General features: G+C 48.7%; 12 protein-coding genes across 12 annotated transcripts; 6 read left to right on the forward strand and 6 right to left on the reverse strand.

Moving 5' to 3' along the window:
- Window positions 1–411: 411 nt before the first annotated feature.
- Window positions 412–1,280, forward strand: MGYG_01581 (DNA-directed RNA polymerase I; the record flags this gene model as incomplete). The annotated part of the gene is made up of 3 exons (XM_003177458.1): window positions 412–513; window positions 600–682; window positions 755–1,280. 3 exons carry the CDS (start codon window positions 412–414, stop codon window positions 1,278–1,280), a joined length of 711 nt encoding a protein of 236 aa, XP_003177506.1.
- Window positions 1,281–2,981: 1,701 nt separating this feature from the next.
- Window positions 2,982–4,773, reverse strand: MGYG_01582 (hypothetical protein; the record flags this gene model as incomplete). The annotated part of the gene is made up of 2 exons (XM_003177459.1): window positions 2,982–4,341; window positions 4,403–4,773. The coding sequence occupies 2 exons, from the start codon at window positions 4,771–4,773 to the stop codon at window positions 2,982–2,984; spliced, it is 1,731 nt and encodes a 576-aa protein (XP_003177507.1).
- Window positions 4,774–5,275: 502 nt separating this feature from the next.
- MGYG_01583 (hypothetical protein) lies at window positions 5,276–6,892 on the forward strand (the record flags this gene model as incomplete). The annotated part of the gene is made up of 5 exons (XM_003177460.1): window positions 5,276–5,600; window positions 5,840–6,058; window positions 6,223–6,294; window positions 6,336–6,646; window positions 6,797–6,892. The coding sequence occupies 5 exons, from the start codon at window positions 5,276–5,278 to the stop codon at window positions 6,890–6,892; spliced, it is 1,023 nt and encodes a 340-aa protein (XP_003177508.1).
- Window positions 6,893–8,813: 1,921 nt separating this feature from the next.
- On the reverse strand, window positions 8,814–11,137 carry MGYG_01584 (acetoacetyl-coenzyme A synthetase; the record flags this gene model as incomplete). Its single annotated transcript, XM_003177461.1, has 6 exons — window positions 8,814–9,246; window positions 9,306–9,496; window positions 9,561–9,670; window positions 9,740–9,948; window positions 10,003–10,520; window positions 10,586–11,137. The coding sequence occupies 6 exons, from the start codon at window positions 11,135–11,137 to the stop codon at window positions 8,814–8,816; spliced, it is 2,013 nt and encodes a 670-aa protein (XP_003177509.1).
- A 473-nt stretch (window positions 11,138–11,610) lies between these two features.
- Window positions 11,611–12,233, reverse strand: MGYG_01585 (F-box domain-containing protein; the record flags this gene model as incomplete). The annotated part of the gene is made up of 2 exons (XM_003177462.1): window positions 11,611–11,681; window positions 11,750–12,233. 2 exons carry the CDS (start codon window positions 12,231–12,233, stop codon window positions 11,611–11,613), a joined length of 555 nt encoding a protein of 184 aa, XP_003177510.1.
- Window positions 12,234–12,787: 554 nt separating this feature from the next.
- MGYG_01586 (hypothetical protein) lies at window positions 12,788–13,438 on the forward strand (the record flags this gene model as incomplete). Its single annotated transcript, XM_003177463.1, has 1 exon — window positions 12,788–13,438. The coding sequence occupies one exon, from the start codon at window positions 12,788–12,790 to the stop codon at window positions 13,436–13,438; it is 651 nt and encodes a 216-aa protein (XP_003177511.1).
- A 247-nt stretch (window positions 13,439–13,685) lies between these two features.
- MGYG_01587 (hypothetical protein) lies at window positions 13,686–16,242 on the reverse strand (the record flags this gene model as incomplete). The annotated part of the gene is made up of 5 exons (XM_003177464.1): window positions 13,686–14,314; window positions 14,355–15,550; window positions 15,607–15,716; window positions 15,774–16,067; window positions 16,123–16,242. The coding sequence occupies 5 exons, from the start codon at window positions 16,240–16,242 to the stop codon at window positions 13,686–13,688; spliced, it is 2,349 nt and encodes a 782-aa protein (XP_003177512.1).
- Window positions 16,243–16,703: 461 nt separating this feature from the next.
- Window positions 16,704–18,351, forward strand: MGYG_01588 (mitochondrial import protein mmp37; the record flags this gene model as incomplete). Its single annotated transcript, XM_003177465.1, has 2 exons — window positions 16,704–16,718; window positions 16,810–18,351. 2 exons carry the CDS (start codon window positions 16,704–16,706, stop codon window positions 18,349–18,351), a joined length of 1,557 nt encoding a protein of 518 aa, XP_003177513.1.
- A 433-nt stretch (window positions 18,352–18,784) lies between these two features.
- On the reverse strand, window positions 18,785–19,406 carry MGYG_01589 (cell wall protein PhiA; the record flags this gene model as incomplete). The annotated part of the gene is made up of 2 exons (XM_003177466.1): window positions 18,785–19,044; window positions 19,106–19,406. The coding sequence occupies 2 exons, from the start codon at window positions 19,404–19,406 to the stop codon at window positions 18,785–18,787; spliced, it is 561 nt and encodes a 186-aa protein (XP_003177514.1).
- Window positions 19,407–20,262: 856 nt separating this feature from the next.
- Window positions 20,263–21,646, forward strand: MGYG_01590 (histidinol-phosphate aminotransferase; the record flags this gene model as incomplete). Its single annotated transcript, XM_003177467.1, has 3 exons — window positions 20,263–20,345; window positions 20,401–20,559; window positions 20,647–21,646. The coding sequence occupies 3 exons, from the start codon at window positions 20,263–20,265 to the stop codon at window positions 21,644–21,646; spliced, it is 1,242 nt and encodes a 413-aa protein (XP_003177515.1).
- A 227-nt stretch (window positions 21,647–21,873) lies between these two features.
- On the reverse strand, window positions 21,874–23,241 carry MGYG_01591 (hypothetical protein; the record flags this gene model as incomplete). Its single annotated transcript, XM_003177468.1, has 4 exons — window positions 21,874–21,882; window positions 21,946–22,782; window positions 22,922–22,958; window positions 23,087–23,241. The coding sequence occupies 4 exons, from the start codon at window positions 23,239–23,241 to the stop codon at window positions 21,874–21,876; spliced, it is 1,038 nt and encodes a 345-aa protein (XP_003177516.1).
- A 675-nt stretch (window positions 23,242–23,916) lies between these two features.
- On the forward strand, window positions 23,917–24,928 carry MGYG_01592 (diphthine synthase; the record flags this gene model as incomplete). Its single annotated transcript, XM_003177469.1, has 3 exons — window positions 23,917–24,051; window positions 24,126–24,250; window positions 24,331–24,928. The coding sequence occupies 3 exons, from the start codon at window positions 23,917–23,919 to the stop codon at window positions 24,926–24,928; spliced, it is 858 nt and encodes a 285-aa protein (XP_003177517.1).
- Between the last annotated feature and the right edge of the window lie 98 nt (window positions 24,929–25,026).

Genomic DNA, 25,026 nt, shown 5'->3' on the forward strand with positions numbered 1-25,026 from the left:
AGCTACGTCAGTGACTATTTACAACCCGCGAGCAACAGCCAAAGACTCTCGAGGAAGACGAAGAAGAAGAAAAGAAGAAGACGGAAAGTCGAAGTCGTCAAAATTGCCCGAAAAAGAAACATTTTTTTCCTTCGCTGACTTTCTACAAGTTGGTCCGTGCGTTAGTTATTCATCTTTTTTTTTTCTTTTCAGCGAGTTTTTTTAGACGTCGAAGAAGCAGAAGAAGCAGAAGAAGAAGAAGAAGCGAAGAAGAAACGCGAGTCGACAGGGACAGACAGAGACGGGCTCAGAGAGATACAGGCGGCGCTGGGAAATAAAAGGCAGCTGCAGAAAAGCGCGAGAGCAGGCGTGGGAAGGAGGACTTTGGAGCTGGAGCTCGAGGGAGCGCAGAAAAGCTGAAGGACAGGCAATATGGCGGACGAAGACTACTCCAGGGCGTCTGATGAGGCAGACCGTGAGATGACGAGACTCTGGCGTACGTGGAGGACGGTGTTTGAGCTCTTGCTGGACCGGGTACGGCTTGATTCTGCGCCGCTGAGCTGCTCTCTGTAGCTGTCTACACTAGGGGAGAACCATCATTTACTGACAGGATAATACAGGGCTACGAAGTCACAGAAGAGGAAGTCAAGATCTCTCTGGGCGACTTCAAACAGAGGTACTCTGATGCTCTTGGATTTCCAGAGTAAGTTAGCCCTGGTGTTCTTGGATGGAGAGAGGCCTCTCGCATTCTTAGGCAATTCTAACGTGATATCAGCCGAAACAAGATGCGCATCAGTGCTCGTCCATCTCAGGCGATGATGGAGCGATACACTCCCTTGCCCACTCCCTCAAAACCCAACACAGTCCCCGAATGCGGTACAATCCACGTTGAATTCTGCAGCGAGACCCAGAGCGTAGGCACCAAGCATATCCGAGCCTTCAACCAGTTCATCGACCAACAAAACTACCATGCTGGCATATTCATTACCCAGTCACCCATCTCGCCGTCGGCCATTAGACTGTTGACTGCTATCCCCGGACGGTTCTGCGAACATTTCCTCGAACAGGAGCTACTGGTCAACATCACTCACCACGAGCTCGTGCCCAAACATATACTCCTCAGCGCAGAGGAGAAGAAGAAGCTGCTGCAGCGCTATCGGTTGAAGGAGTCACAGCTTCCTAGGATCCAGAGCGGTGATCCTGTTGCGAAGTACCTGGGCCTCAGAAGAGGGCAGGTTGTCAAGATTATCAGAAAGAGTGAGACCGCTGGAAGATATGCCAGCTACAGATGGGTCACTTAGTCGGGTTGTATCCAAGATTCGGTTTCCAGGGTGTCTTCCTTTTTGTGCCTCATTTCTATATGGTGCCAGGTGTAACGGTGGATTTGTTCTATTATTCATATTTTTTCTTCTTCCACTCCGCTGGATTTGAACAGAGACATGGTTTATGGGTATGTGGCTGGCACCTTCTTCATCTGGAAACAGAGAACTAAATCGGTCTTATCTGGTAGTATTCAAAAGCTAAAAAAAGAGACCAGCGCTTTGGTGCTTGGGAAGGGATTAATCATTGCCTATTTGGCGGATGGTGCAGGAGATGGCTGTTCCAGCATTTTCTACATGCAGCTTGGAATATTAGGAATCAAATGCCAATGTTATTTATGATCGATCAATGTCTCCTCCGACTTCTTCTCAGATTGCCAATCACGACTAGTCGTCTCCTGGTAAATATCCTGATACCAAACGTGGTATGGAGTGTGACATGTTCGCTCAAACCCCTGAAACCAAACGAACCCACAGAACTCCCAGTTTCATACCCGAATTTCAGAAGAGATGAAACTCCTGCTTCGTTTGTGAGATTGGTTTACTGTCTACGGAATACATGACTACAAACTGACCCACCCTGTCGTTCATCCGCTGTTCATCTGAGTAATTCAACGCTGCTGAAAGGGCTGAAAGTGAAAGGGACGGCTGGGTGTTTCATCAAGGCTTTCTCGATATTAAACGACAAAACTCCGGAGCCTATCGTTCCCGTTAACTGCAGGCTGATATGACTAGAAAAATACATGTAAAAAAAGACAGTTTTAATGACGTATTTGGCATTTGCGATTTTTATTTATTGTTTTAAGAATAAATATGTAGGTAGGCTATGTAGATACACACACACATACATATATGTACATGCAGGTAAGTAAGTAACATGCAGACGGCCTGCGCGTCTCGGCCAATATTACCCTTCCATCGAGTGATTGAGATAGACATTCAAGGAGATGAGCGATGCACATAAGAACGGAGTACAACGGCTTGCATTATCACCACTACCCTTTCCCTGTCCTGCGTTCTTGGTATATATGTAGAGACATACTCCGTATGCAATATCGTATTGCATATTATAATGCCAGCATGGATGACAACCCCTGTCTGCATCCAAGAAAACGATTTGTCATGAACGAGCATAAGATGCAGCGAGGCTCCGTCGTAAGAAGGACGGACGAGTCACGGAACGCTGATAAATCACGGGAAGCAGCGGGTAGCAGGGATGAAGGGAGTTCGGCGGGGAAGAAAATGCAGACGAGGATGTTGGTAGAGGTTCGAAGGTAGACAGATAGCCGAAGAATGCGGCGGTAGGGGAGGGATTTGGGCATATAATACTTATGTGCTGGAGGTGGAGGATGATGATGATGGTGGTGGTGGTGGTGGGTATGCAACAAGGGTGGGTGAAATTACAGCACGCAGGCAAGGGGTATAAAAAATGGAAGCAAGCAAGATAGTTATACAGGTAACCTTCAAACTCCTCCATAGACATAAACGGGTAAAAGAGATATAAAAGCGAAAAAGCATTTCCGCTAAGCCAAAAACATAAGTAAGCGTAAAGAGGTATAAATAGGGGACCAAAGAATCGAAGGAGACGAGACTGAAGGAAATCCGTTAAAAGGCGTGAAAGGGTCGTTAACAAGGTACTCGTAAAAGACGTGGGAGGTTCATGGAGGAGGAGGTAAACATATATCAGGGTTCTTTTGAGTAGCGCATATCACTTTCGATATCGCGATTTAATAGGCCACCGAGGTCCTGTAGCTCGGGGACATCCGGGTCGCCTGGTGAGCCGGTTCGAGGGTTAATCTCACCCGGCGATATTCCGGGAGAAGACGGCCTTCTCTCATGGTTTGGTGCTGCCCGAGCTCCACTAGCTAGGTATGCGGTATTGAGCGTGGGCCGTGAGAAATTTGGTAATATCCGTGGAGAGGTGTTTGGCGATGGGGAGGATTGGCTGGGAGAGCTTCCACTGCTTGATGGGGAGAGGAATCCAGCCACGGTGCGGAAGAGATGGCTCCGGGTACGAGATGGCTCTGGGGCTTCGGGGAGGGCGTTGGGAGGAGTGGTGTGCGCCGCAGGAGGGGGAGGGATGGGCTCGTCCTTGGCCTTGGGGGGATCGAGGAGTCCGCCGACGTCGTTGAGGGAGACCTTGGAAAGGGACATGTATTTGGACGGGGTGCCGCTGTTGGACCTACGGGCCGGTGGGCGGGTGTTTGTTTCTATATACTCGTAAGGATGGACTTTCAGGCCGCTCAGGCTATCAGAGGTGGACGTACGGTCGTCATCTGCAACCTGCTGTGAGGATGGGAACTGCCAGTTGCGATCCACGGAGCCGCGTTTTGATACCACCGCATGAGGGACGGCTACGGGAGCAGGCCGGATCTTCTGGTAGCTCAGCGGTCGCAGGCTGGGATCAAGCCGGATACCTAGGTCACTGACAAGGTCTGCATCTGAACCCCAGTGGTGGTGAGTGATGGTGGCCCGGCGGGAGGTAGTCTGTTCCAAACTCTCACTAAAGGAGGCAGCCTTGAACTTTTGCTTCTTTAAGCCGCGGTCCCGGACAAAGGATCCAATAACGATGGCATTTGATACGGCAGTGGCAGCGAGGATCTCGAGGGAGGCCAGCAAGGAACGGTACTGTTGAGATCCTTTATGGGAGATAACGGACGGTATCCTATAACATGTAATGGCAACTAGGGCCAGAGGAAGCGTGAAGAGCAGAGTCAATGAGATCTTGCGGCCCGTAGGCATGGCAGATAGCTGGATGATGGGGATGGGGAACATGACCAGGAGCAGATCAGTGACGACATTGCAAGTGCCCATGGTGATGAGCTGCGCATAGCCCTGGCGACACTGCGGCCCCGGGTCTGGGGAGACCTGCCAGTAGTGGTCGAACGGCTGGCACTCGGTCAGGGTGGTGATGACCACGGCGACGAAGGTGACTGCGAGGAAGAAGCGGATGATCTGAAGAACATACTGGAAGGAACGCCTCCATATCTGCGCGGTGATGCGTCCAAGGAACTCTGCTATGGTGAACTTGGCCGTCCATATACTGTCATATCAACGTTAGAAGCTTTCTTGTTTCCCTATTATAAGTGACAAAAACGGCTTACAAGATGGCGTAGAAGATCCTCGCACCGAGCACCATGCGACTTCCTATCTCCCGCCTATGGATCTCCTCCGCCGTGAATTGATGATGGTACTGCGAGGCGTTGTTGGTGCCGAATAGCAGGACAACATGGGTAAACCCCATGCGGACAAGCAGCGGGATGATGCTGAGCGCCATCACCCAGTCCTCGGTGAAGAGCCTCTCCGTTCGAATGTACCGGCCGCAGACACGGACGAGGATGATGGCGAGTGAGAAGCCCGTAGCCCACCAGCTCACCAGCAGCGTCGGGTTGACCTCCATCCTCGTCTGGGCCTTGGGCGGCCGGGAGTAGAGCTTCGAGGTGAAGCCGGAGACGAGGCTGTCGTCCATGTCCATGGTGACGAGAGCAGACGTCCTAGGCTCCTAGCTGCAGTCTTTGACCCAGGATCATCGCAGAGAATGACCCCTTGCTTATGTTCAATATATGCCGTTGATGTTGATGTTGGTGAAGGTATTGGTGAATGCTGCTGTGTAGTAGTAGTATATCCGGAGTATACCAGGCTGATGATATCTGCTGGCTAATCTGACTTCGGAGTCCATCAACACACGCCAGGCACCATCTTCTGCTGGGTCGTAGCTCATAGACACGCCAGCTTGAGAAAGAGAAAAAGTCCGGGGAAAGCTGCGAGCGAGAAGCGCCGGGTGTATATAGCAGACAAGATATAGCAGCAGGAGTAATATATAACAGCCACTACTGCTGCTGCTACTTCTTAGCTCGTTATGGGCTTGCTCCGTGCCCTTTTAGCCGTTGGTTTCTGGTCGTTTCTTTTTCTGCGTAAAACCACACGTGGAATCTGACGTATTCTTGGTGATACAGGCCATATAAGGATGTAGTAAGATGCAGTACGAGCCGGAGAAGAAGGAGATGAAGAAGGAGAAGGACAAGAAGGGACAAGAAGGTGGCGGAGAGGAAGACGAGGAGAGAAGCAGCCTCCGCCGTACAGGGAAGCCCCGAGACGAGCAAGGCACGCAGGGGGGAAAGACAGCTTCGGCAAAGCGAGGGACAAGAAGAGGGACGAAGGGACAGGCGGGAACGATCGTCCTGGGGGGTTTAAAGAGAGCAGGCAAGCGTCAAGCAGGCAGGTCAAGAAGAGCCAGAAAGGGTCAAGCGGGCCAGGGACCAGGGTGCGAAAGCAGAGGGACCAGTCTGTGGAGAAACGGACGTAAGAGCACGGTGTGGCCATTGGATACGAGCAAGGGTCCTTCGCGGGTGTCTCTGTTTAATCCAGTTGGCCTGGTTTAATGCAGTTGGCGCCGGTGATGCGAGTACTTAGTCCTGGTATTCCTTGTAGTCCTTGTAGTCGTCGTAGAACACTGGCTGCTGGTTGATGCTGCTGGTCAGGGGCTGATTTTGGCATACTTTGATATCTGATATCTGATATCCGTTGACATTCGACATCAGATATCAGACGAAAGCGCCAGCAACACCAGGCTGAGACCACCCCTGGCGCCGTCTCGCCGTCTCGCCTTCGTCCTCGCCTTGGTCCTCGCCATCTTCTCAGCTTCTCCCGTCGAGTCCTCGCGCCAGGAGAACCGATATCTGGTTGGCGGAACACCTGTGACCTCCGACCAAATCTTACGTCAAGCCGAATCCCAGCTTTTCACGAGACCAGCAGCGGCCGTTCGGGCATGATTGGATCTTCGCACCTCCCAAGGGCCCACCTGTCTCTCTGTCTTCTGTGCAGGTTGGGCTTTTTTTGCTTCTTCGCCGTCGTTGCTTTTTCGTCACTGTCGAAGTATCCTCCTTTATACTCCGTACTTAACTTATATATGGAGCCTTCTTAGCTAAAATGGCGGGTTTGCTGCTCCAAAACGGCGCCAGTCGACCCGCTAAGAAAATCACCACGGAGACAGACGGTGAGGATAAGAATAAGAATAAGAATACGGAGTACGCACAGAAAGGCCCAAGAGAGATGCGCAGACGCTCAGAAGCAGAGGCGATGATCGCGAGAAACAAGCGAGGCGAGGCAGAAGAAGCAACCTGGACAGCGCGAGGAGCGAGGAGAAGCAGAAGCAGAAGCAAGCAAGAACAGGGACAGGACAGGCCATGCGCGAGCGAGCTCTAAGGGGGCTGGTCGTCTGGAGCCGAGCAAGCCATCCTCGTCCCTTAATAGATGCTAATATAAGACTAAAACAGTCTGATGCTGGTTGGCCGCTCCCCCAGGATGTGGATGGACGACCTCGCCTACCCAGTCCAACCCAGGACTTGGTTAGAAGATGAAATACTGGACTGGACGACAGGAGGGCTGGCCTAGCCATCGAGTAGCCGAGCGAGCCACGTCTTTGTTGCTCGTGTGATGCCTGTGATGCTGCTTGTCCCCGTAACTAAGGGACGGAGTGTATATACTTCCTGCTGCAGTACTCTGCTACTACGCTAGCTCGGCCAGGGATTCTCCAGCCGTCCTGTCCCCATCGCGAGACGGGGCTTGCATCCAACCAGGAGCGAAAGAATTAGTTACAGAAGTCACAAGCAATCAGTCACTATCATAGTGCTGCTGGAGAAACTTGATTTACTTGCTCTCAATGCTCAAAGGGCCTTCCAGCCACCGACTTTGCGGGAGTTGCTTGTGATACACCCCGACTTCGTCCTTCGGCTGGCACTAGTTAACCACCAGATAACTAGGAGAGAATTGCAGGGATGGAGAACGAGATGACGAGACGTTACAGAGTATCTACGTACGAGGGGTACATGCTCATAGTCGCTTCACAGAAGATGTACAATGTACAATGTACATGTGTACGGAGTACATGAAGCAGCCGTCGAGAGCGTCGTCGTCTTATGGGCTGCCCTTCGTACCGCCCAACAGCCAAACACAGCCTTGCCCGTACACGAAGACACCATCCTCTCTCTCGGACGACTTCGCGTTAGAAGGGATCGGCGTCAAGGGCGTCGTTCTCGAAGCTGACTTCGCGATGGTGGTCGGCCAGGGTGTGAATCTTGATCGTGAGTTTCGCCTCCTGCCAGCTACCTTTTGGCCAGAGAAAAGTATATCGGGACCATTTTGCGATGTTGATTAGCTGGCTGGATGATCAGCTAGGTTATTTTTCTAGCATTCTCCCGATACAGAACAACTAACTCTTAGAGCAACTATATATTCGGAATATATTACTGCCACTTATTGATAACCAGTCTGGTGGCTGACCCTGAGCCTCCCGCGCAACTCCACAGATACACGAGGGTTTCTATTTTAAAATTAAACAGTGTGAATCGACACGGTACGGCCACGGCGGAGATGGCTTGGGAGGCTTTCCCGTGTGAGTTTGAGCATGGCGGCTGAAGAGAGCAGCGCAAAGACCCCAACAGGCAGGTAGGTAGCTGGACGAGATGTTGGATGGACGGCCTGAGCGATAGAGATGAGACTGACTGCCTGAACGGTTTAACTATGACTAACTAGTCAGTTATTCGACTCTTTCTCATCTCGCTTTAATATGGCCATTCAAGGTTGATATCTTTCAGGGGCCGATCTAGAACTCCAGCAAGTTAATCATCGAATGACCAACTGACTACACAGTAATCGCAATCAAATGAATAATCAAGATACAGGCCGCGATATGGACTTCTTACACATGCTTTTGGACCGAAAAAAACACACCCGTCAGACTGGATTATCTTGTCCACTCACTACCATGTCTTCTGGTATGTGCGCTGCATATGCGAAGGGGGGCCTCCCGCGATTCCACCCAGCGGCCGGAGAAGATGTCCCTATCGATCGCTCGATCCTTCTCCTTGCTCCCATCTCCCGTGCCCTCCCTGGTCTCTTTGGCGCCGCTCAGGATGCATATCATTCTCAACTAAGAAGTTATCAACAAGCATGCTAGACTCGCTTTAGTAATTGCATGAACGCATGTTGAACAAGGTCTCTTTTCATGGGATGACGTCTCGCCCTGCCCTGCCCTGCTCGTCGACCTGGGATATTCAACGCGAGGGCGTGAGCGCATCTCGGGCATATCGGGGACTTGTCTGCCCGATGATGTCCTGCTTACCTGCTTACCTTACTTCTTTGATCTCGAGGCCAGCGGAATAGCTGATTGAGTGGCGTGGACAGCTCCCTTTAGTAGACTTTTATCCATGTTCTAGCGAGACTTAATAGTAAAGTTGGATGGCTTAATTACAAAGTCGAACATGATACCCCTAAAAAGCCTTCTAGAAAGATTCTATCTGATAACCAGTCAACTTACTCCTCGGCAAGAGAAGTCCGTTGCAAGATGCCCAGTTGTTTCTAAGCGCTATATCTAACTCAACGGCTTTACTGAAGTTCTAGCATCACTTCTATCCCTGTATGTGGCCTATATGCTATCCCACGGCAGCTTCTTTCTATAACTACCCCCTGCTGCGGAGTCCGGAGACTGATCAAGCGTGAACTAGCACCTTGTCATCACAGCTTAGCCTTGGGTTGAGCCTCGAGCTCGCAAAACTGTTCATAAAATTCCAGTGATTTTGGGTTCATCACCGTGGCGCTGACTTGCACCTTGTTCCCACTGATAATCTTCTTAACAGCAATCTCGACTTTCTTCCCATTGATAGTCACCGGTATTTCCGGGACTTGGAAAATGAACCTGGGGACATGGCGTGGTGACAGACTGGTTCGTATGGCCAGTCTTAATCGCTGCTCTAGTTCAGGGGTCAGGTTGTTCTGGGTTTGATTCCTCATCTTGACGAAAAGGAAGACGTCCTCGTCCTTGTCGTTTCTGCGGCGTCTTCCAACACAAAGGGTATCTTCGATCTCCGTGTTGAATTGTGGCCCTTCAGATATCGCATATATCTCGGCGCTACCAAAGCGGATCCCTGATGGATTCAAGACGCCATCACTTTCAAGTCTTATTAGCGACAGCTACCTAATGTTTCTGCATCAGAACTCATGAAATACCTTCTTCCGTGCATTGATATACCCTTGGTGGCTGGGTTCACACTGATCCAGTCGTGCTGAGCCCAAACACAGATATGTTCGTACCGTTCAAAGTACGAAGAGTTATACTTCTTATTATTCTTATCACCCCAGAGAAACACTGGCATCGAAGGAAAGGGTGTCCTGCATATCAGTTCTCCGGACTGGCCAGTCTATCCAGGACAAGATATTAGATCCGCATCATCCAAAAAACTATCACATAATTTGGAGGCTTACATGCGTAATTGAAACTCCTGTATCGCTATCTGCAACCTCAACGTTCATTCCCAGGGCAAAAATTTGCATCTCCCCGGCATACACCGGACTAGATGGATCACTCGCAATCCCTATATTGCAACCATGTTAGGATAACTTTCGTCATACAGGCATAATGAGAAGAAATATCAAGGACTTACAGGATGTTGCTATGTCTGTCCCTCCTGCTACACTACTTAGATGGACATACGGAAAGACCTTATAAAACCACCGGAACTGATCTGCCGTCAGTGTTGCTCCAGTGGTCGTCACCATCCTGAGAGCGCCAAGGTCGAACTTCTCGCGTGGAATGACCCCAGATGCTTCGAGTTCGAGACAATAGCGTGGAGAAGTTCCCCAATATGTTACCCTGAAGAGACTGTCAGATACACACAAGCACTGCCGGCGTATTATGCATACATACCTGAATTTTTCCAATATCTTCAACATAGTGGTCGCATCCGGCCATAGTGGTGAACCATCATAGCATAATAGCGTTGCTCCTGCACCAAGGTGCCCGTTCATGATGTTGAACAGTACCCATGAAGTGCTTGTATATTGGAAAACGATATCCTTCGGTCCAAGAGAGTTATGGAGAAGAGATACTTTGAGCAATTGCAGAATAACACCGTGTTGGTGGACGAGACATTTTGGTGGCCCAGTGGTACCGCTTGAATAAAGAATATAGAGGGGGTATGAAAACGGGACTCGTGTGAATTCAAGGGCATCTGTATCTCGAGCCTTTGCTAGAAAGGTTTCGACTAGCGGGAAAGATGACGTGCTCTCGGTACCGATCAGGTTTACAAAGATGAGAGATCTGGGTAATCTGTGCATGACAGCTTTGATCTTCTCGTCGAGAGGGGTCCTTTTCCCCTTGTATGACATATCACTATCTGCAAAGATAATGGAAGGTTCTATCTGCTGGAAGCGAGATATACAGCCCTGTTTTGAATGTTAATAATACCAGTAACGATACACCATTATATCTCCTGCGAGCTTTCGCTTACCTCGACCCCCATGTCCGGTGATATGGATGAAAATATAGCACCAATCGAAGCAGAGGCCAATAGAAGTACCACACTCCAGATAGAAGTTGACACTATAGCACCGACTCTGTCTCCTTGCTTAATCCCATGTTGCAGCAAGGCACTGCGTACAACCCGTATCCGTTCATTGAGCAGACTCCAGGTCACAGACTCCCCATTCAGAGGGTCGGACTCCCGTATGCCAATAAGAGCGACTGCCTCAGGATCTTTTCCTTTTAGTATATTCTCCGTGTAGTTCAGCTTTATGTCTTTAAAAAATGGCGGGATTGCGTTGAGCGCGAGCGAGTCATCGTATGCCCTCGTGGTATCAGGGGGGAGCTCTGGAACAATCCCAATGTACCTGTACAAGTCGATCCAGAAATCATGAGGCTGTTTCACACTCCATTGCTGAAGCTGATGAGAATTTTGAAGGCTGAGATTGAACTTCTCGTTTACCCGTTGCCGATACTTGTCAATTGGGTGGTTTCCAGCGTTTGGGGATAGCCAAAGTGGTGTCTGTGAGGCCGATGCCATTTCTGGGTCAAGATCTTCCCGGATTTTATAGTTACTTGTTCGACGGCGGGTTGGGTATTCATAAAAGATATCCTTTTAGGGTGCAAGCAGAACCATGAAGGTATGGCTAGTTATTGGATTAGCTATCTTAGGTGTTGGGCTGTTGATCGTCAGCCATCGGCTAAGGTGGACATTGTTAGCCTCGGCCTTTTCATCCAAGTTAAACGAGTCGACTAGACGGGCTGATGCTGTTCGCCCAGCATATGCAGTTATGGCCTGCAGGTAATAGATCATTTAATTTGAACCAAATTGTATATGTGATTACTCTAGTATATATTTCTCTTAAGCTTGATGGCAGATGTTTCATTTACATGTGAAACTATGATTAGGCGTCTCTGATAACATTCAGAGCCATACGGAGTATATAAGTATCGACCTCAAAACCATCAGATATCGATTCACAGGAAAGAAGAAAGTGTGCATTAAGTCAGACATTACACATTGTGATTGATAAAGAATCTCCAAAGAAGAGCAATTAGGCCAAGTAAAGCGCCAGCAAAGAGAACTAGACGGGTGGCATATTAGTACATGCTCCGGCAACAATGTGATCAGGGAACTGCTTTAAGAACTGACCTCGATTCTCAATGTATATACCCCCCCGACTCAGTATTAACATTAGTCGCTTCCCCTTCAATAACTGCTGGGCCGATAACCCGCCGCAGCTTGATCCTTCAACCACCCGACAGCCGGCACGCCCTCGTTTGCACTCAAGGTGCCACCGCCTCCTCTCCATGATCTGATTGACCTCGCTGTTGCAGAACAGTTCATCCGTACGGAGCACACAGTTTTTTCTAGGAACTGCGAGACCCTTCTCGTGGCGTTCGATAATCCAGTCGACCCGTAGAGGTAAGTTGGTTCGAACTAGCGAGTAGAGGTAGCTGTTGGTATGCTTTAAAGCTAAGGCATCTGGGTATGATAGGAGCGATGCAATGTGCATATGTATCTCTGTTGGTAGACGGATAAACGACCGCTTGTTTGGTATTGATATGGCTGGTTTCGTTCTTGACAACGATGAGAGTGTGCCAACAAGAGGCTTCATCAATTGATTTTGTTCCATTGTGGAGGTCAATTGGGAAGGACGGGTGTAAGGGTATTAGGAAATAGAATATATTAATATAGGTATTAATCGTGTGAGGTCGAATGATGTAAATATATAGTGAACTGGCCTGGCTTCAAGGCAGTATTTTTGCTGCCTGCTGTGTCTCGTAAACCGCAGCCGAGTCACAGCCACAAGGCAGACGCATAAATCAGACGCACCATACACCTAGCTCGACTTCCGAGTAGCTGTATCAAACAAACACCTTCATGGAGACATGGAGGTGCCCAATGAAAGGAAAAAGATGGAATATGATGTTTCCTACAGCTTGTAAGGATCGTTGCCCTTGACCTTCCTTCCTTCGTCCTGGCAGCATCTGGGGCGGATGGAGCATTCACGTGACACATTCTGGCCTCGAACAAGCTTCAAGCAGCTTCCATGATAACCTTGATATTTCAACTTCAAACAAGCAACACCCACGAAGAGAACCTTCAGTTTAATATACTACCTGCAGATCACTCTGACAGAGCTTATCCAATATTATATTCACATTATTTTGTATATTAGCTGCCGCCATGAGTGATAAGAAGTCGTTCTACAACAAACCCGTGTCAGACACCTCGTTCCGCAAGACCTGGGACCGCGAAGCCTACACCGAAAAGGCTGCAGCAGACGAAGCCAAGTCCAAGGAAGAAGCCAAAGCACGCTACGAGGCCAAACTACAGGGCAAAAAATACCATGCTCCCGTCGACTTTAGCTCTCTCGAGGCCACTACCTCCCGCGCAAACCGGCTTGATGTCGCCAGCTTGGTGGGAAAGACAACACTGGTACCCGCCGGTGCGGCGGTAGGGAAACGAGGTCGTGGTGCAGGATTCTATTGTTCAGACTGCGACTTGACGTTTAAGGACAATATACAGCTTGTCGAGCATTTAAATAGCAAACAGCATTTGTATGCAACGGGTCAAAGTGGAGAAGTTGTGAGAGCCGGAGTTGTGGAGGTCAGAACTCGTTTAAGGTGGTTGGCACATAAGAAGAGGGTGCAGGAGGAGGAAGATCGGAAAGCAGGACAGCTAGATCTTGACCTGAGGATCAAGACGAGGGAAGAAGAGGAGGCGAAGGAACGGGAAGAGAAGAGAAGGAAGAGGAACGAGAAGCGGAGAAAATCTGGCAAGGACGGTGTCAAGCAGGAAGATGCTTGGGAGGGCCGACTTGGTATCATATCTTGACGTAGTCCCTTTCAACGAGCGGGCTACGACGATATAACTGGGAGTGGGCGTTCCTGAAAGGCATTCCCAGAGAAACACCACCATCTACATCTATGTATAAGGGATGTATAGGATGCACAGGATCACAGGTATCAAGGGCAATATGCTTTGAATGCTTATGCGCTAAACCCATCCCTAAAGTTACCCGGACCGACGCCCCTCAACCGCATTATATACATCATCATGGATCAGACATTAAAAAGTCTGGTTAATCTATGCATTCGATCCCGTTTAGCGCCTGCATTGCACGTCCGCCTTCCCTTTCAAAAATACCAACGACTCTCTCGCATTCATTGCGCAATTTCTCCTCGCCCTTTTCTGCGTTCCAGAATACCCACTCCTCAATATTCATTCGCTTCTCAGGGCTGGTAATCCCGTCCTTTGCCGCGTGCAAAATTTCTGTTAGAGACACATTCTCCTTTTCTGTCGGGTCAGGGAGGAGTGCTTCATCCGGGTCAATGGGATCCCAAGGTTCAGCGGTGGTAAGCTGCCTTGAGCTCAGCTCCCCCTTCGACGGAGATATAATAAGAGCCTTTGTGGCTAAAAGTTCCCTGACGTGAGATGCTGCATCGGGCTTTGTTTTGGACATGGTCGATGGCTTACTCGAAGGTGGTCGGTTTTCTGCGTCTGAAGCTTGAGGAGATGGGGACGGGGTATTTTCATGGGGCGATTGGTGTGCTGATGGCCTCATTTCAGAGGGAGTTTCTTGGACTTGCTGTACTTGTTTAGAGGGTCGACGACCATCAGGTTCATTACCAGGCACCTGTCTGCTTGAACCACGCTTCTTTTGAGGCAGTGACTCGGTTTCTAGCTGTTGGGCTGCTGGGGCCCCGGCTCCTTGTCTTTTTGGTGGCGTCTAGCTCATTATCATTCTTACTTCTCCGGCTCTTAGACAACCGAGGCATTGGTGGTTCCTCCCTATTTGATGCCACATTTTCGCTTTGCTCAGTAGCACCGAGAGTGTCGATGTCATTGACACTATCGCTGTCTGCGCTTTTCTTTCGTGATTTCGCAGCGTTTGACATAGTTTTCGTCTTCTTGCTTTGCTTGACCTTCTTGGGCGGCGAAGTCAGTTCCTCGCTAGGTGCTTTGATATCTTCTTGGGTCTGGGTTGGTATAGATACAACCGGCTCGTCCATGTCCACATCCGCTTCCGAGTGCAGTTGTGGGGGCTGATCAAGTTTACTCGTGGGAAATTTGTCCACGGATGAAGTAGATGTTTGCTTCTTCCTTGTAGTTTTTGTTGTATTTTTCTTTTGCTGTTCCTGCTTAGGTGGTTCATCCAAACCTTCATCTTTCAGGCTAGATTTTTGACGCCGTTGGCTAGGGGCTTTTTTGGCTGTGTTGCTGGCCATATCCTCCATTGGAAGCTCTTTGTCAAGGTCGGCCTCCAGCTGCGCATCAAGCTCCTCATCATTGGGTATCTGAGACTTTGACGGGGCAGCCGGGGCATTGGATGCAATAGATGACTTACGTGTCTTGCTAGTGCTCCCTTTCTTACGGCCTCTCTTCGGTTTTGACGCAACCTCCAAGCCTAATTCATCATCCGTAGGCTCTGCATAATCGATCACAGAACTTGTTGTACTCCTTGCCCTCTTTGTCCGTGTTGATGTGACGCGTTTCTTCTTGGTCTTTGGCTCTGGCTCTGGCTGGTTATCGTCTAGGTTATTCCCTTCTAACCCGCTGATTGCCGCGCTCTTTCTTTTTGTGCCCCTCGAAGGGCTTTCAAGTAAAGCGGATGTTTCTTTACCCGAATAGTCAATGTTCTCCCGCAGACTAGAAATATCTGCGTCCTCTTCCGTCCTCGCCTTCGTGTTTCTCGCCTTTGACTTGGTTGTCTTCTTCGAAGCCTTAGAAGCACGGGTTCCCCCCTGGGACATGATGCTTTGGTCCATGGTATCGTCGAAATCAATTGACGCTGCCTCTGAAACGGTCGTAGCATTCGATTGTGTAGAGAGTCGTGAAGCCTTTGAGCCGCGCACTGTCTTTGCACGTGTTGATTTGCTAGACTTCTTTGGTTGCTTTGCAAATTCGAAGAAAGAACAGTCGGAAGAGCGACGATAATGTTCGTCACTATTTCAGAGTTAGTCTACTAGTGAATCAACCATCATAAACAGAGTAGGGCATACAATGGGTGGTCCTTTGGCTCCCATCCATCCAGAGAGAGCTTGCAGTACGGGCAGCTGACCAAATCGTCACTTTCTTCATTCGGGCAGAAATACCAACCTGCTTCCACCATCTGTCCATCGCAGTTAGATTTAAGAGCACAGAATGGTGGGATACAAGAAATTCACACCTTCTCCGTCTTGCAAAGCCACCCTCGCTTCCCATCATGTGGCCACGAGAAGAAGGTAGCCCTTCGAGCATCAGCAATTTTTGAGCTGGTCGGGTCCTCAATCTGCGAAGGGTCTGAGGTCTTCCGCGTAATAGCCATCATAATGGCCCATCCGCATTCGGGGGAGAAGTGTAAGTGTTCTGTAAAAGGATCATCTCCCTCTTCCCATCCATCAAGAGATCGTTCGCAAAGAAAGCAGGTTGTGTTGTCCGGGCTAAGCGCGGTTGGAGTGTAATAAAATCCGGCATGGGCAAGCTAGTCGTTAAAGGTCAGATCGATGTAGATATATTGGTGGTAGGGGCTAGCGTACCTCATCTGGTGAGGGAGAAGCGTATGACCAGGTCAAGTCTTCACCAGAACTCGACTGGTGCGCGACATCGAAAGTTGCCCGGCGACCAGCGACTCTCTGGAGGTCGTTAGAGACGGGCATGGTTGCGGTATTCCCAGGCGCAGGTGTTCATTCAGTGAAATTCACCCTTAACGGAGTCGTAATTCATCGATAGCTTCGTACGATTTGAGAGGGATGTTTGTGGTGGAGTTGAAGACGTCCAACTTTTTGCTTGTATGTTTACCCATTTCCTAACTCGGCCAGGCCAATCTTTAGTCATGTGATTTGTTTTTTTTTGCTTATGTCAGTAATAAATAATAAGCTTGTTATTTGCCAAGTCTCAGTCCCCACCGCCTTCTCGTAAATTACATAAGCTGAGATTCTGCCGGGTGTTACTTAATCCTTGTGAAAGCGAAAGCCGCAAGCAAGTTACAACAACTTCAAACATCAAACATCAACCATCCGCAACCCGCGGCTTGACACAGTGTGCCCATGCGAGTTAGCTATATACACCGTCACAGCCGTTGCTGTGTGCCCTGGATATCGCCTAATCTCTACTCGCCATGCACTACCTTTATGTATGTGCTGGCTCTCCTGCACCCTCCTTACCGGAACCCAAGTTTGTCTGGTCCGTAATCAGCTGGCTGACGTTATTTTGATACCAAGCAGACCTTGAGGCCCAAGTTGGCCCTCACTTGCAGCCGCTCCTCAGCCATTCCCTTGACCTCGCTCGCTCTCGCTTCCAATTCATCCTACGTACGGCTTTTGTCTACGGAACAGACATCCAACCAGCTAAGCTCTAATTCCGGCCCTCCGCCTGGTTTCAACATCAGCGATCATAGAAACACACCACTGCCCTCAAGTTCGTCTCAATCGTCTACATCTGCGCCCCCTGATTTAGATAAGTCTAGCGGGTCATCTACGCCACGTACCGAGTTTGATTGGGAGGATAATCCTAATTTCTTAATCAAGAACTTTTCTGAGCTCCCTTCCAAAAATTTTGGAGTCAACCAGCATATGATTATCAATGAAGAGTTCAAAGAGGCTCTAAGACAGATTCTTTGGCAGTTCAAAGCACCAATTCGATATGCCTTTGCTTACGGGTCTGGCGTTTTCCCACAAAGCGGGGCGTCAGGGGGGAGTTGTCATCCGTCGCCTCCGCAAGCAATCCAAGCAGTGCAGCAAGGCGGCGGGAAGATGATCGATTTTATCTTTGGAGTCTCACACAGCCAGCACTGGCATTCTCTAAACTTGAATCAACACCGCCATCATTATTCTGGCCTGGGCTCTATGGGATCATATGTTGTCTCCCAGGTACAAGAGAAGATGGGGGCCGGAGTCTACTTCAACCCATACATAACCGTGAATGGAACTTTGATTAAATATGGGGTTGTCAATATCGATACCCTTTGCAAAGACTTGAGCCAATGGGACTCACTATACCTTGCCGGACGACTCCATAAACCAGTCAAGATTCTGCGGGACCATCCAAGCGTGCGTCTGGCCAACCAGGTCAACCTACTATCCGCTGTGCGCGTTGCGCTTCTGCTACTACCACCAAAATTCACTGAACAAGACCTATACCGAAAGATTGCTGGTATAAGCTATCAAGGCGATCCGCGCATGTCCTTTGGCTCCGAGGACCCTAAGAAAATCCATAATATTGTCTCTGCCCAGATCACAAATTTCCGTCGGTTATATGCACCATTAATCGAAAATTTACCCAACGTATCCTTTAATGACTTCCACTGCAATGATCCCGACTGGCTTGACAACCCGGACATAAACGTTGCTCTAGATCAAGACATGGATCCTATCAAACGAGGTAACATGGTTCGACGATTACCTAAATCATTCCGTGAAAAGCTCTACTTCCAGTATCAAAGTCGATTTAAGATCCCGCGAGGGGAGTTTGAGATTATGATGGAGAAGACTGCCGACGAAGACCCTGAGCGCTTCCACCGCCGAGAAGGAAGTGACTTTGATCGAAGAATCGCTGCTGAGGGTAATTTGAAGGACGAAGTAACGCTATCTATAAAGAACACCATATCTTGGCCCAGCACCAGCCAGTCGATGAAGGGTGTTCTTACAGCCGGAATCTCCAAGTCAATGCGCTACCTTCAGGAGAAGCGCCAGAAGTACAAGGCATCTAGGCGATCGAGTTCCGAGTCATCGGAAACCAGTTCTGAAAACAAGAGCAAGAGTGATTGAGGGCATGTATATCTATATAAATTCTCTGGGGCGGTGGTACAGGAGTTTAACCCTCTTGTCTTTCGTGAGAACCGAGCATTTGGTGGTTTGGCGTTTAGTATACTGATGTTTACCTAACATCTTTCTTTTTTTTTTGGAGACTACTTCCCTTTGTTTTTGGCCCTTATTCTAGAGGTGCGTGTGTGAGATCACCACTGGCGTTTTTGAGTGTACATTGATCCAAGGCACTCCCATGGTTATCTAGCCGGGAGTATATTATTTATACCAAGATAATACCACCATGCTATTTGTTGACATATTTACATTGCTACTTATTGAAGTAGTAATTATATTAAGGACTAAATATTGGATACACTTAATATTGGACCGCTAGACAGTGCATCGTCTAATCTCATTTCACGTCATAAAAGGTCATTTTATCTCCATCTCTTCTTCAAGTGTACTTGCAAGCAACTGGCTTCGTCTTCATGGTGTGAGCAGTGAATGGGAGACAGCCCGTGTTTCCACCTGGAGTGGCGATACCGATATCTGCCCAGACTGTCCAGGACTTGATCTTGGGATCAGAGCTGGGACAGGCGATCACCCCGTTGCCCTTGAACTTTAGGTTTCCTGCACCATCAATAGTCCAGCCCTCGACTTCCCAGCGTGAAGGAAGAGGGCCATTGCCACTCAAATATCCGATCTTCCCCTGGCCTGTGTTTGCAAGTTTAGCAACTACTTCGACAGGAACATCAAGAGAAAAGATGGAACATACCGAAGCCAGAGCGGTCTAGGAAGACCTTTTGTACCTGGTTGGAAGGTCCAGTATGGAGGTAGAGGATGGAGTCCTTGAGATAGAAGACGGCGTCCTTGGGCTTTGGGCAGCCAGGCTTGACATCACATACAGCGCCCGAGTCCCCGTAATTGAGGAAGATATTGCTCTGGGAGGCATCAAATCGAGCGGAAGGAACCTTGGGGTTGCCTTTGGCCTTGATGGTAAAGGTCTTGGGTGGCGGAGTTGCCGTGGTGAAGCCGGTGAGGGCGAGGGAGGCGCAGATGACAGCAAGGAGCTTCATGATGAACGATAGTATAATTCACAGCAGGTGAGAGGGTATAGCTGAATGATTGAGCGAATGGTACGAGGAAGAGAAGCTAGAGAACGTGTTGGGGATGTCCCTTTTATATTCCATTCCGCCAATCTATAGCTAAATGCGTACATCTTGCACCCGAGCTGATGTCTCTTAAAATGTCTTACTTTTAGAGCATCTTCCAGCCGTCAGTATTACTTCAGCTTCCTGGTTTCCACGCCTCCAACGAAAGCTGCCTATAGGCGCCTGCTGTTAAACGAGAGGCGAGGTGGGCTTGATAGCGCCAGGAACTTGGCCTGCTGCGGGTGGTTTCTTGACCTTAAATCGTTCCTTAAAATAGCTGCCATCAGCTCTCAGCGAGCTTTGTGGAAAAAGCAATAACTAGTTATCAGGTAACTAGTTAATGGAGTTACCTAGGTAACTAGCTGGCCAGCTAGCAGTCTCTGAACTGCGGATCGCTTAGATCGAGATGCCGAATCTCGAAGATTGCTGTCCTCTGCCGAAGTGTCACACCGGAAGAGCCGACGTTGTGTAGCCGTGTACTCTGTAGATAGACAGCCTTAATATATTTAACTAACTTATGGGCGATGTTGCAGGCATCCCCACTAACTAACTGCCGTCACTCAGTATGTTACATCCGGATGCGAGAACCCCAGCTCGATCGAACTATGACTCAGGTCGATTGGAACAAATCAGTTTCCTTAAGAGATTCTCTTGCGTTAAAATTGGTCTAATATAAGACTGAAAAATCAGTGTTATTCATCGACAAAGCTTAAAATTGCGGTGGGAGCAAAAGCATCACCACCTTTTTCGACAGCCAGCAGCAGAAGACAGCGACGACGACATGGCGAGAGCATCTCCCTTTGACCTGTCCAAGTGCGCGCGACCAAATATTCTTCAATTGCAGCCATACCGATGCGCAAGAGAGTAGGCATATCATCCTTGTTCAACTAGTTGGGACATGGCAATCTGACTGAGTCAGTGACTACAAGGACGACGGCACAAACGTCCTTCTTGATGCCAACGAGAACGCATACGGTCCCAGTCTCAGTCTAGAGTCCATCAAGAAGTCTGCAGGTGCTCAAGATGACTCCAGTCCTGGCGACATCGATTTCCTGGGCTTGCACAGATACCCTGACCCGTAAGCAATTCTGCCCCCACCACCCCTCCCTACTGCATACAGAAGGCAGCCATTCGATCTAACGGGTGAATACGGTTACGGATATAGACACCAGGTTGAGCTCAAACAACTATTCTGCAATCTACGCAATACTAGAGTCCATACGCAAAAGGAGCTGAAGCCGGAGAATCTCTTCGTTGGCGTGGGCTCTGATGAGTCAATCGATGCCCTACTTCGATGCTTCTGCACGCCTGGAAAGGACAAGATCCTGACATGCCCTCCTACATACGGCATGTATGGTGTTTCTGCTCAGGTCAATGACGTTGAAGTTGTCAAGGTGCCGCTAGACGTTGAGCGGGGATTCCAGCTTCGCCCAGATGCCATAAACGAAGCTCTATCCGCTGACCCCTCTATTAAGATCGTATACATCTGCTCACCAGGAAACCCGACTGGGAACCTCATCAAAAAGGAAGACATACAAAAAGTTCTCGAGCATGAGACGTGGAATGGAGTGGTCATCGTTGACGAAGCTTATATCGATTTTGCTCCTGAAGGGGCCAGTCTGGCGGAATGGGTCACCGAGTGGCCGAACCTCGCTGTCATGCAGACTCTCAGTAAAGCTTTCGGCCTGGCAGGTATCCGACTGGGAGCCACGTTTACCAGTCCAGAGATTGCCCTCATGCTAAATAGCATGAAAGCTCCATATAGCATATCTACCCCTACCAAATCTCTTGCTATTGCTGGTCTTACCCCTGAAAATCTTGCATTGATGCACAAGAACAGAGAGAAACTGCTCGCCCAGCGTACGAGGATACTTGAGGAATTACCCAAAGTTCCCGGCGTTGGTCAATTTTTGGGTGGCACTGACTCAAACTTCCTCCTAGTAGAGATGCTAGACAAACCATCAAGTGAGGGCGGGAAGCCTTGCAACAAGGTTGCCTTATCTGTGTATCGGACCCTGGCCGAAAATAAGGGAGTAGTTGTTCGGTTTAGAGGTAAAGAGTACGGTTGTGAAGGCTGCCTGAGGATTACGGTTGGGACAGAAGAAGAGGTTACAAGATTCCTATCAGACCTGAAGACAGTTTTGGCAGACGTTCTTGCCAAATGAAGGCGAATATTTAACTTTAAACAATAACTATTACCGTTTGAATAACATTATTTGGACACCAACGCATCCCCAACACCTTATGAGTACATACCTGATCAGGATATCCACCCCGAACAGGCCGGCCAAAAAAAAAAAAAACAAGGATTAATATAAATGACACCCAGTGAATCAAACCGCTCACATGATTAACCCAGCCCAACGCCGTCTGAAAATAGTCAAACACCCTATTAAAGCTTCTAGATCTATTGGCACGTTAGTAATCCCCCCACTGATAGTAGCAGCTTCAAGAGGTAACTCACTAGGCGTAAGGGGGTCCTTATAGGAGCACGTCCACCATGAAGGAACATTGCAACTGCCTTACTTGGCGTGGCCTGAAGCTTTCGATAAGCTTCATGGACATGTCTCGCCTCGATTGGTGTTCGTCCTTCTTCCGGAGGGTCAAAGAGTCCAGTCTCCCGTTTTCTCTTCTTCTTCTCCCCGGACCCATCCTCAGAGGCGCCAAGTCCCTTCTTGCCGCGGTCTTCCTGCTCCTTCACTTTCAAAGCTTCCTCAGTTAATGTCTGGACAATCTCAAAAGTAAGGAAGCCAAGGATATCAACAATATCATCATTTGGCTTAAAATCTGTGACAATACCAAACCCAGCCCATTCTCGGAATCGTTTGGCTTTCCGAAAAGTAAAGGATGCCTGCCGGCAGTCTGACCAGAAGACGTATTCTTCACGAGTCATATTCTTCGTACGTTCATCCGCAGTAGCGAGGCGTTGAAGGGTGGCATAATTCTGTTCCTCTTCTTCTTCGTCCTCCTCATCTTCTCTTTCGGGTACCTGAATGGAATATAAACTGTTCAAATCCCAAGGAAGGCCAATTTTAGCCCTTTTGTTCTTGGGTTTGGCTGCGATTTCCTGGGGTCCGGCAACACCAGCTCCTACGAGGGCATCATCTCCAGCTCCAAAGTCAGCGGTATCACCACCACCTTTATCATCAGAGTCTTTAACGTTCTTTCGAACATCCTTCCAGGAAAGAAAAGTTTTCAGCCGAGAAACCTTAGCTTTGTCATGCCGTATTAAGAAGAATAGGTCGTCTGTCGATATTGATCTTACACCTCGCCTGGCAGCTAGCGTGGTGCTCCGTGAGAGCTAGAACCTGTCAGTAAAGTGAAACGAACTTCAAGTGCTGGTTGCGAGACTTGCCATTTCTATGACTTGCTGTCGTACGATTTCTTCAATCAGAGTGGTAGTTTCTACTGATGCTTCTGCGGATTCACCAGACACAAACATCATCTATAGCTGTTGTTAGCGCGAATTCATCATATCTGGAACATTTAGCCCGACATAAGATGTAGCTCGTCAAGGTATGACCGTGGGTATAACGGTACGAATCAGCCAAGCAGAGCTTTTCTACAGGGGTGCTCTTCACTGACGATCCTGAAACACCCCATACATATCACTTTTATTGTTGATATGTTGCTCTTTAGAAGCCCAGGAGCGGAATTCATAACCCGGGTGCATGTAACAGCCCCATAGAGCAATGAAAGACGCCGAAACGGGAGGACTGACCTGCTGGATTTCCTGCCGGTATTTTGGTGTTCGCTCCATGTTGGGTAGATAATTCCACAAGAAGGGGTATTTGAAGTGGAATATAGCAGATTCCGGTTATTAAAAATTAAAAGTGTCTCGATGGATAGTGGAAGACGCATACACATTCAATATCCAGACAGAGAAGAAGTTGGCGATCGAGAAAAAGCGAAGGTCAAAAGTAGCCGCAGCTTAGTCAGCATGTCTATTTCTACTTCCAATCTATACGAAGACGTCTCACCATTGAGGCAGGCTGGTGATGATGCAACAGACAAGGCCCCAGTGAGTCGCGTTTCCGCAGAAGAATTTTGTTATTTGTCACTCTTTTTAAGCCGGCTTTTCTACCTATATATGACTTCTCCAGTGCAGATATTGTACGTCACGTGATGGCTGTTTTCTAGAGTTCTTAGATTCCCTCCTGCTTGCTCCGCGAGTGAGTTCAAAATGGAAGCTATATGCTCCAAATACTGAGTACATGGTCTAGACAGGTTTGAACATGCCATATACTGTCCGCCGGACCCAAATACTGATATCAGTCCACAAAGTAAGAAAAATGCTTGGCATGGATAGATAATGCCAAGACTTGAAACATCCCGCCGCCGCCGCAAGTTAATCTCGATAAGAAGAAAATTGAACGGGTAGAAAGGAAGATAAAAAAAGTTGACACAGCAGCAACTACACTAACCATACATAAAGATGCTTTACCTCGTGGGACTGGGTCTCGCTGACGAGACTGACATCACTGTTAAAGGTCTAGAAATTGTCAAGAAAGCCGAGAGAGTATATCTCGAAGCATACACAAGTATTTTACTCGTTGATACATCTAAGCTGGTATGTGATTCTGAGCTGAACCCCCACCTTGTGAATTAAAACCACGTTTTTTAACTAACTTGTTGGGCTTGAAGGAAGAATTCTATGGCAGACCGGTGATTGTAGCCGACCGCGAAATGGTCGAATCAAGCAGTGATGAAATCCTGCACAATGCAGACAAAGTAGACGTTGCTTTCCTCGTTGTTGGTGATCCTTTTGGGTGCGTGAAACACTTCACATTGCCTTCCTTATATATTTGTCCTAACTTTTCAGCTAACGACAAGATGATTCGTTCCATAGCGCCACTACCCATACCGACCTTGTCCTCCGTGCCCGCGAACTAGGGATCGAAATGAGAAATATCCCGAATGCCTCTATAATGTCCGCTATCGGTTGCACAGGCCTTCAGCTTTATAGTTTTGGCCAGACCGTTAGCATGGTCTTTTTTACCGACACCTGGAAACCATCTTCTTACTACGATCGAGTCAAACAAAATGCCGAGCACGGCCTGCACACCCTAGTGCTTTTGGATATCAAAGTGAAGGAACAATCACTAGAGAATATGGCGAGAGGGAGAAAGGTATACGAACCTCCGAGATACATGACGGTTGCACAATGTGCCGAGCAAATGCTTGAGACGGAGGCCGAGAGAAAAGAAGGTATCTGTGGCCCCGAAAGCTTAGCTATAGGTGCCGCCCGGGTTGGCGCTGTAGACCAGCAGCTTGTCGTTGGAACTCTCGAAGAGCTAACAAAGGTTGACCTGGGAAAACCTTTGCACTCGTTGGTCCTTTTGGGAACAAAAACCCACGAGTTAGAGCGGGACTATATCCGCCGGTTTGCTGTTGACACAGCTACATTCGACAACATCTGGAAGAAGCATTATGAAGCTAAACCATAAATCTCAGGCCGATCCCCCAACGTATACTCCCCAACCTATTGACGTCAATCTGCAGGAAGAGAAAAGCAAATGCGCTCTCAACTTCCCCTGAAGCCTCC

The sequence above is a fragment of the Nannizzia gypsea genome, genomic scaffold (genome assembly GCF_000150975.2).
Source record: "Nannizzia gypsea CBS 118893 supercont1.1 genomic scaffold, whole genome shotgun sequence".
Lineage (NCBI taxonomy): Eukaryota > Fungi > Ascomycota > Eurotiomycetes > Onygenales > Arthrodermataceae > Nannizzia > Nannizzia gypsea.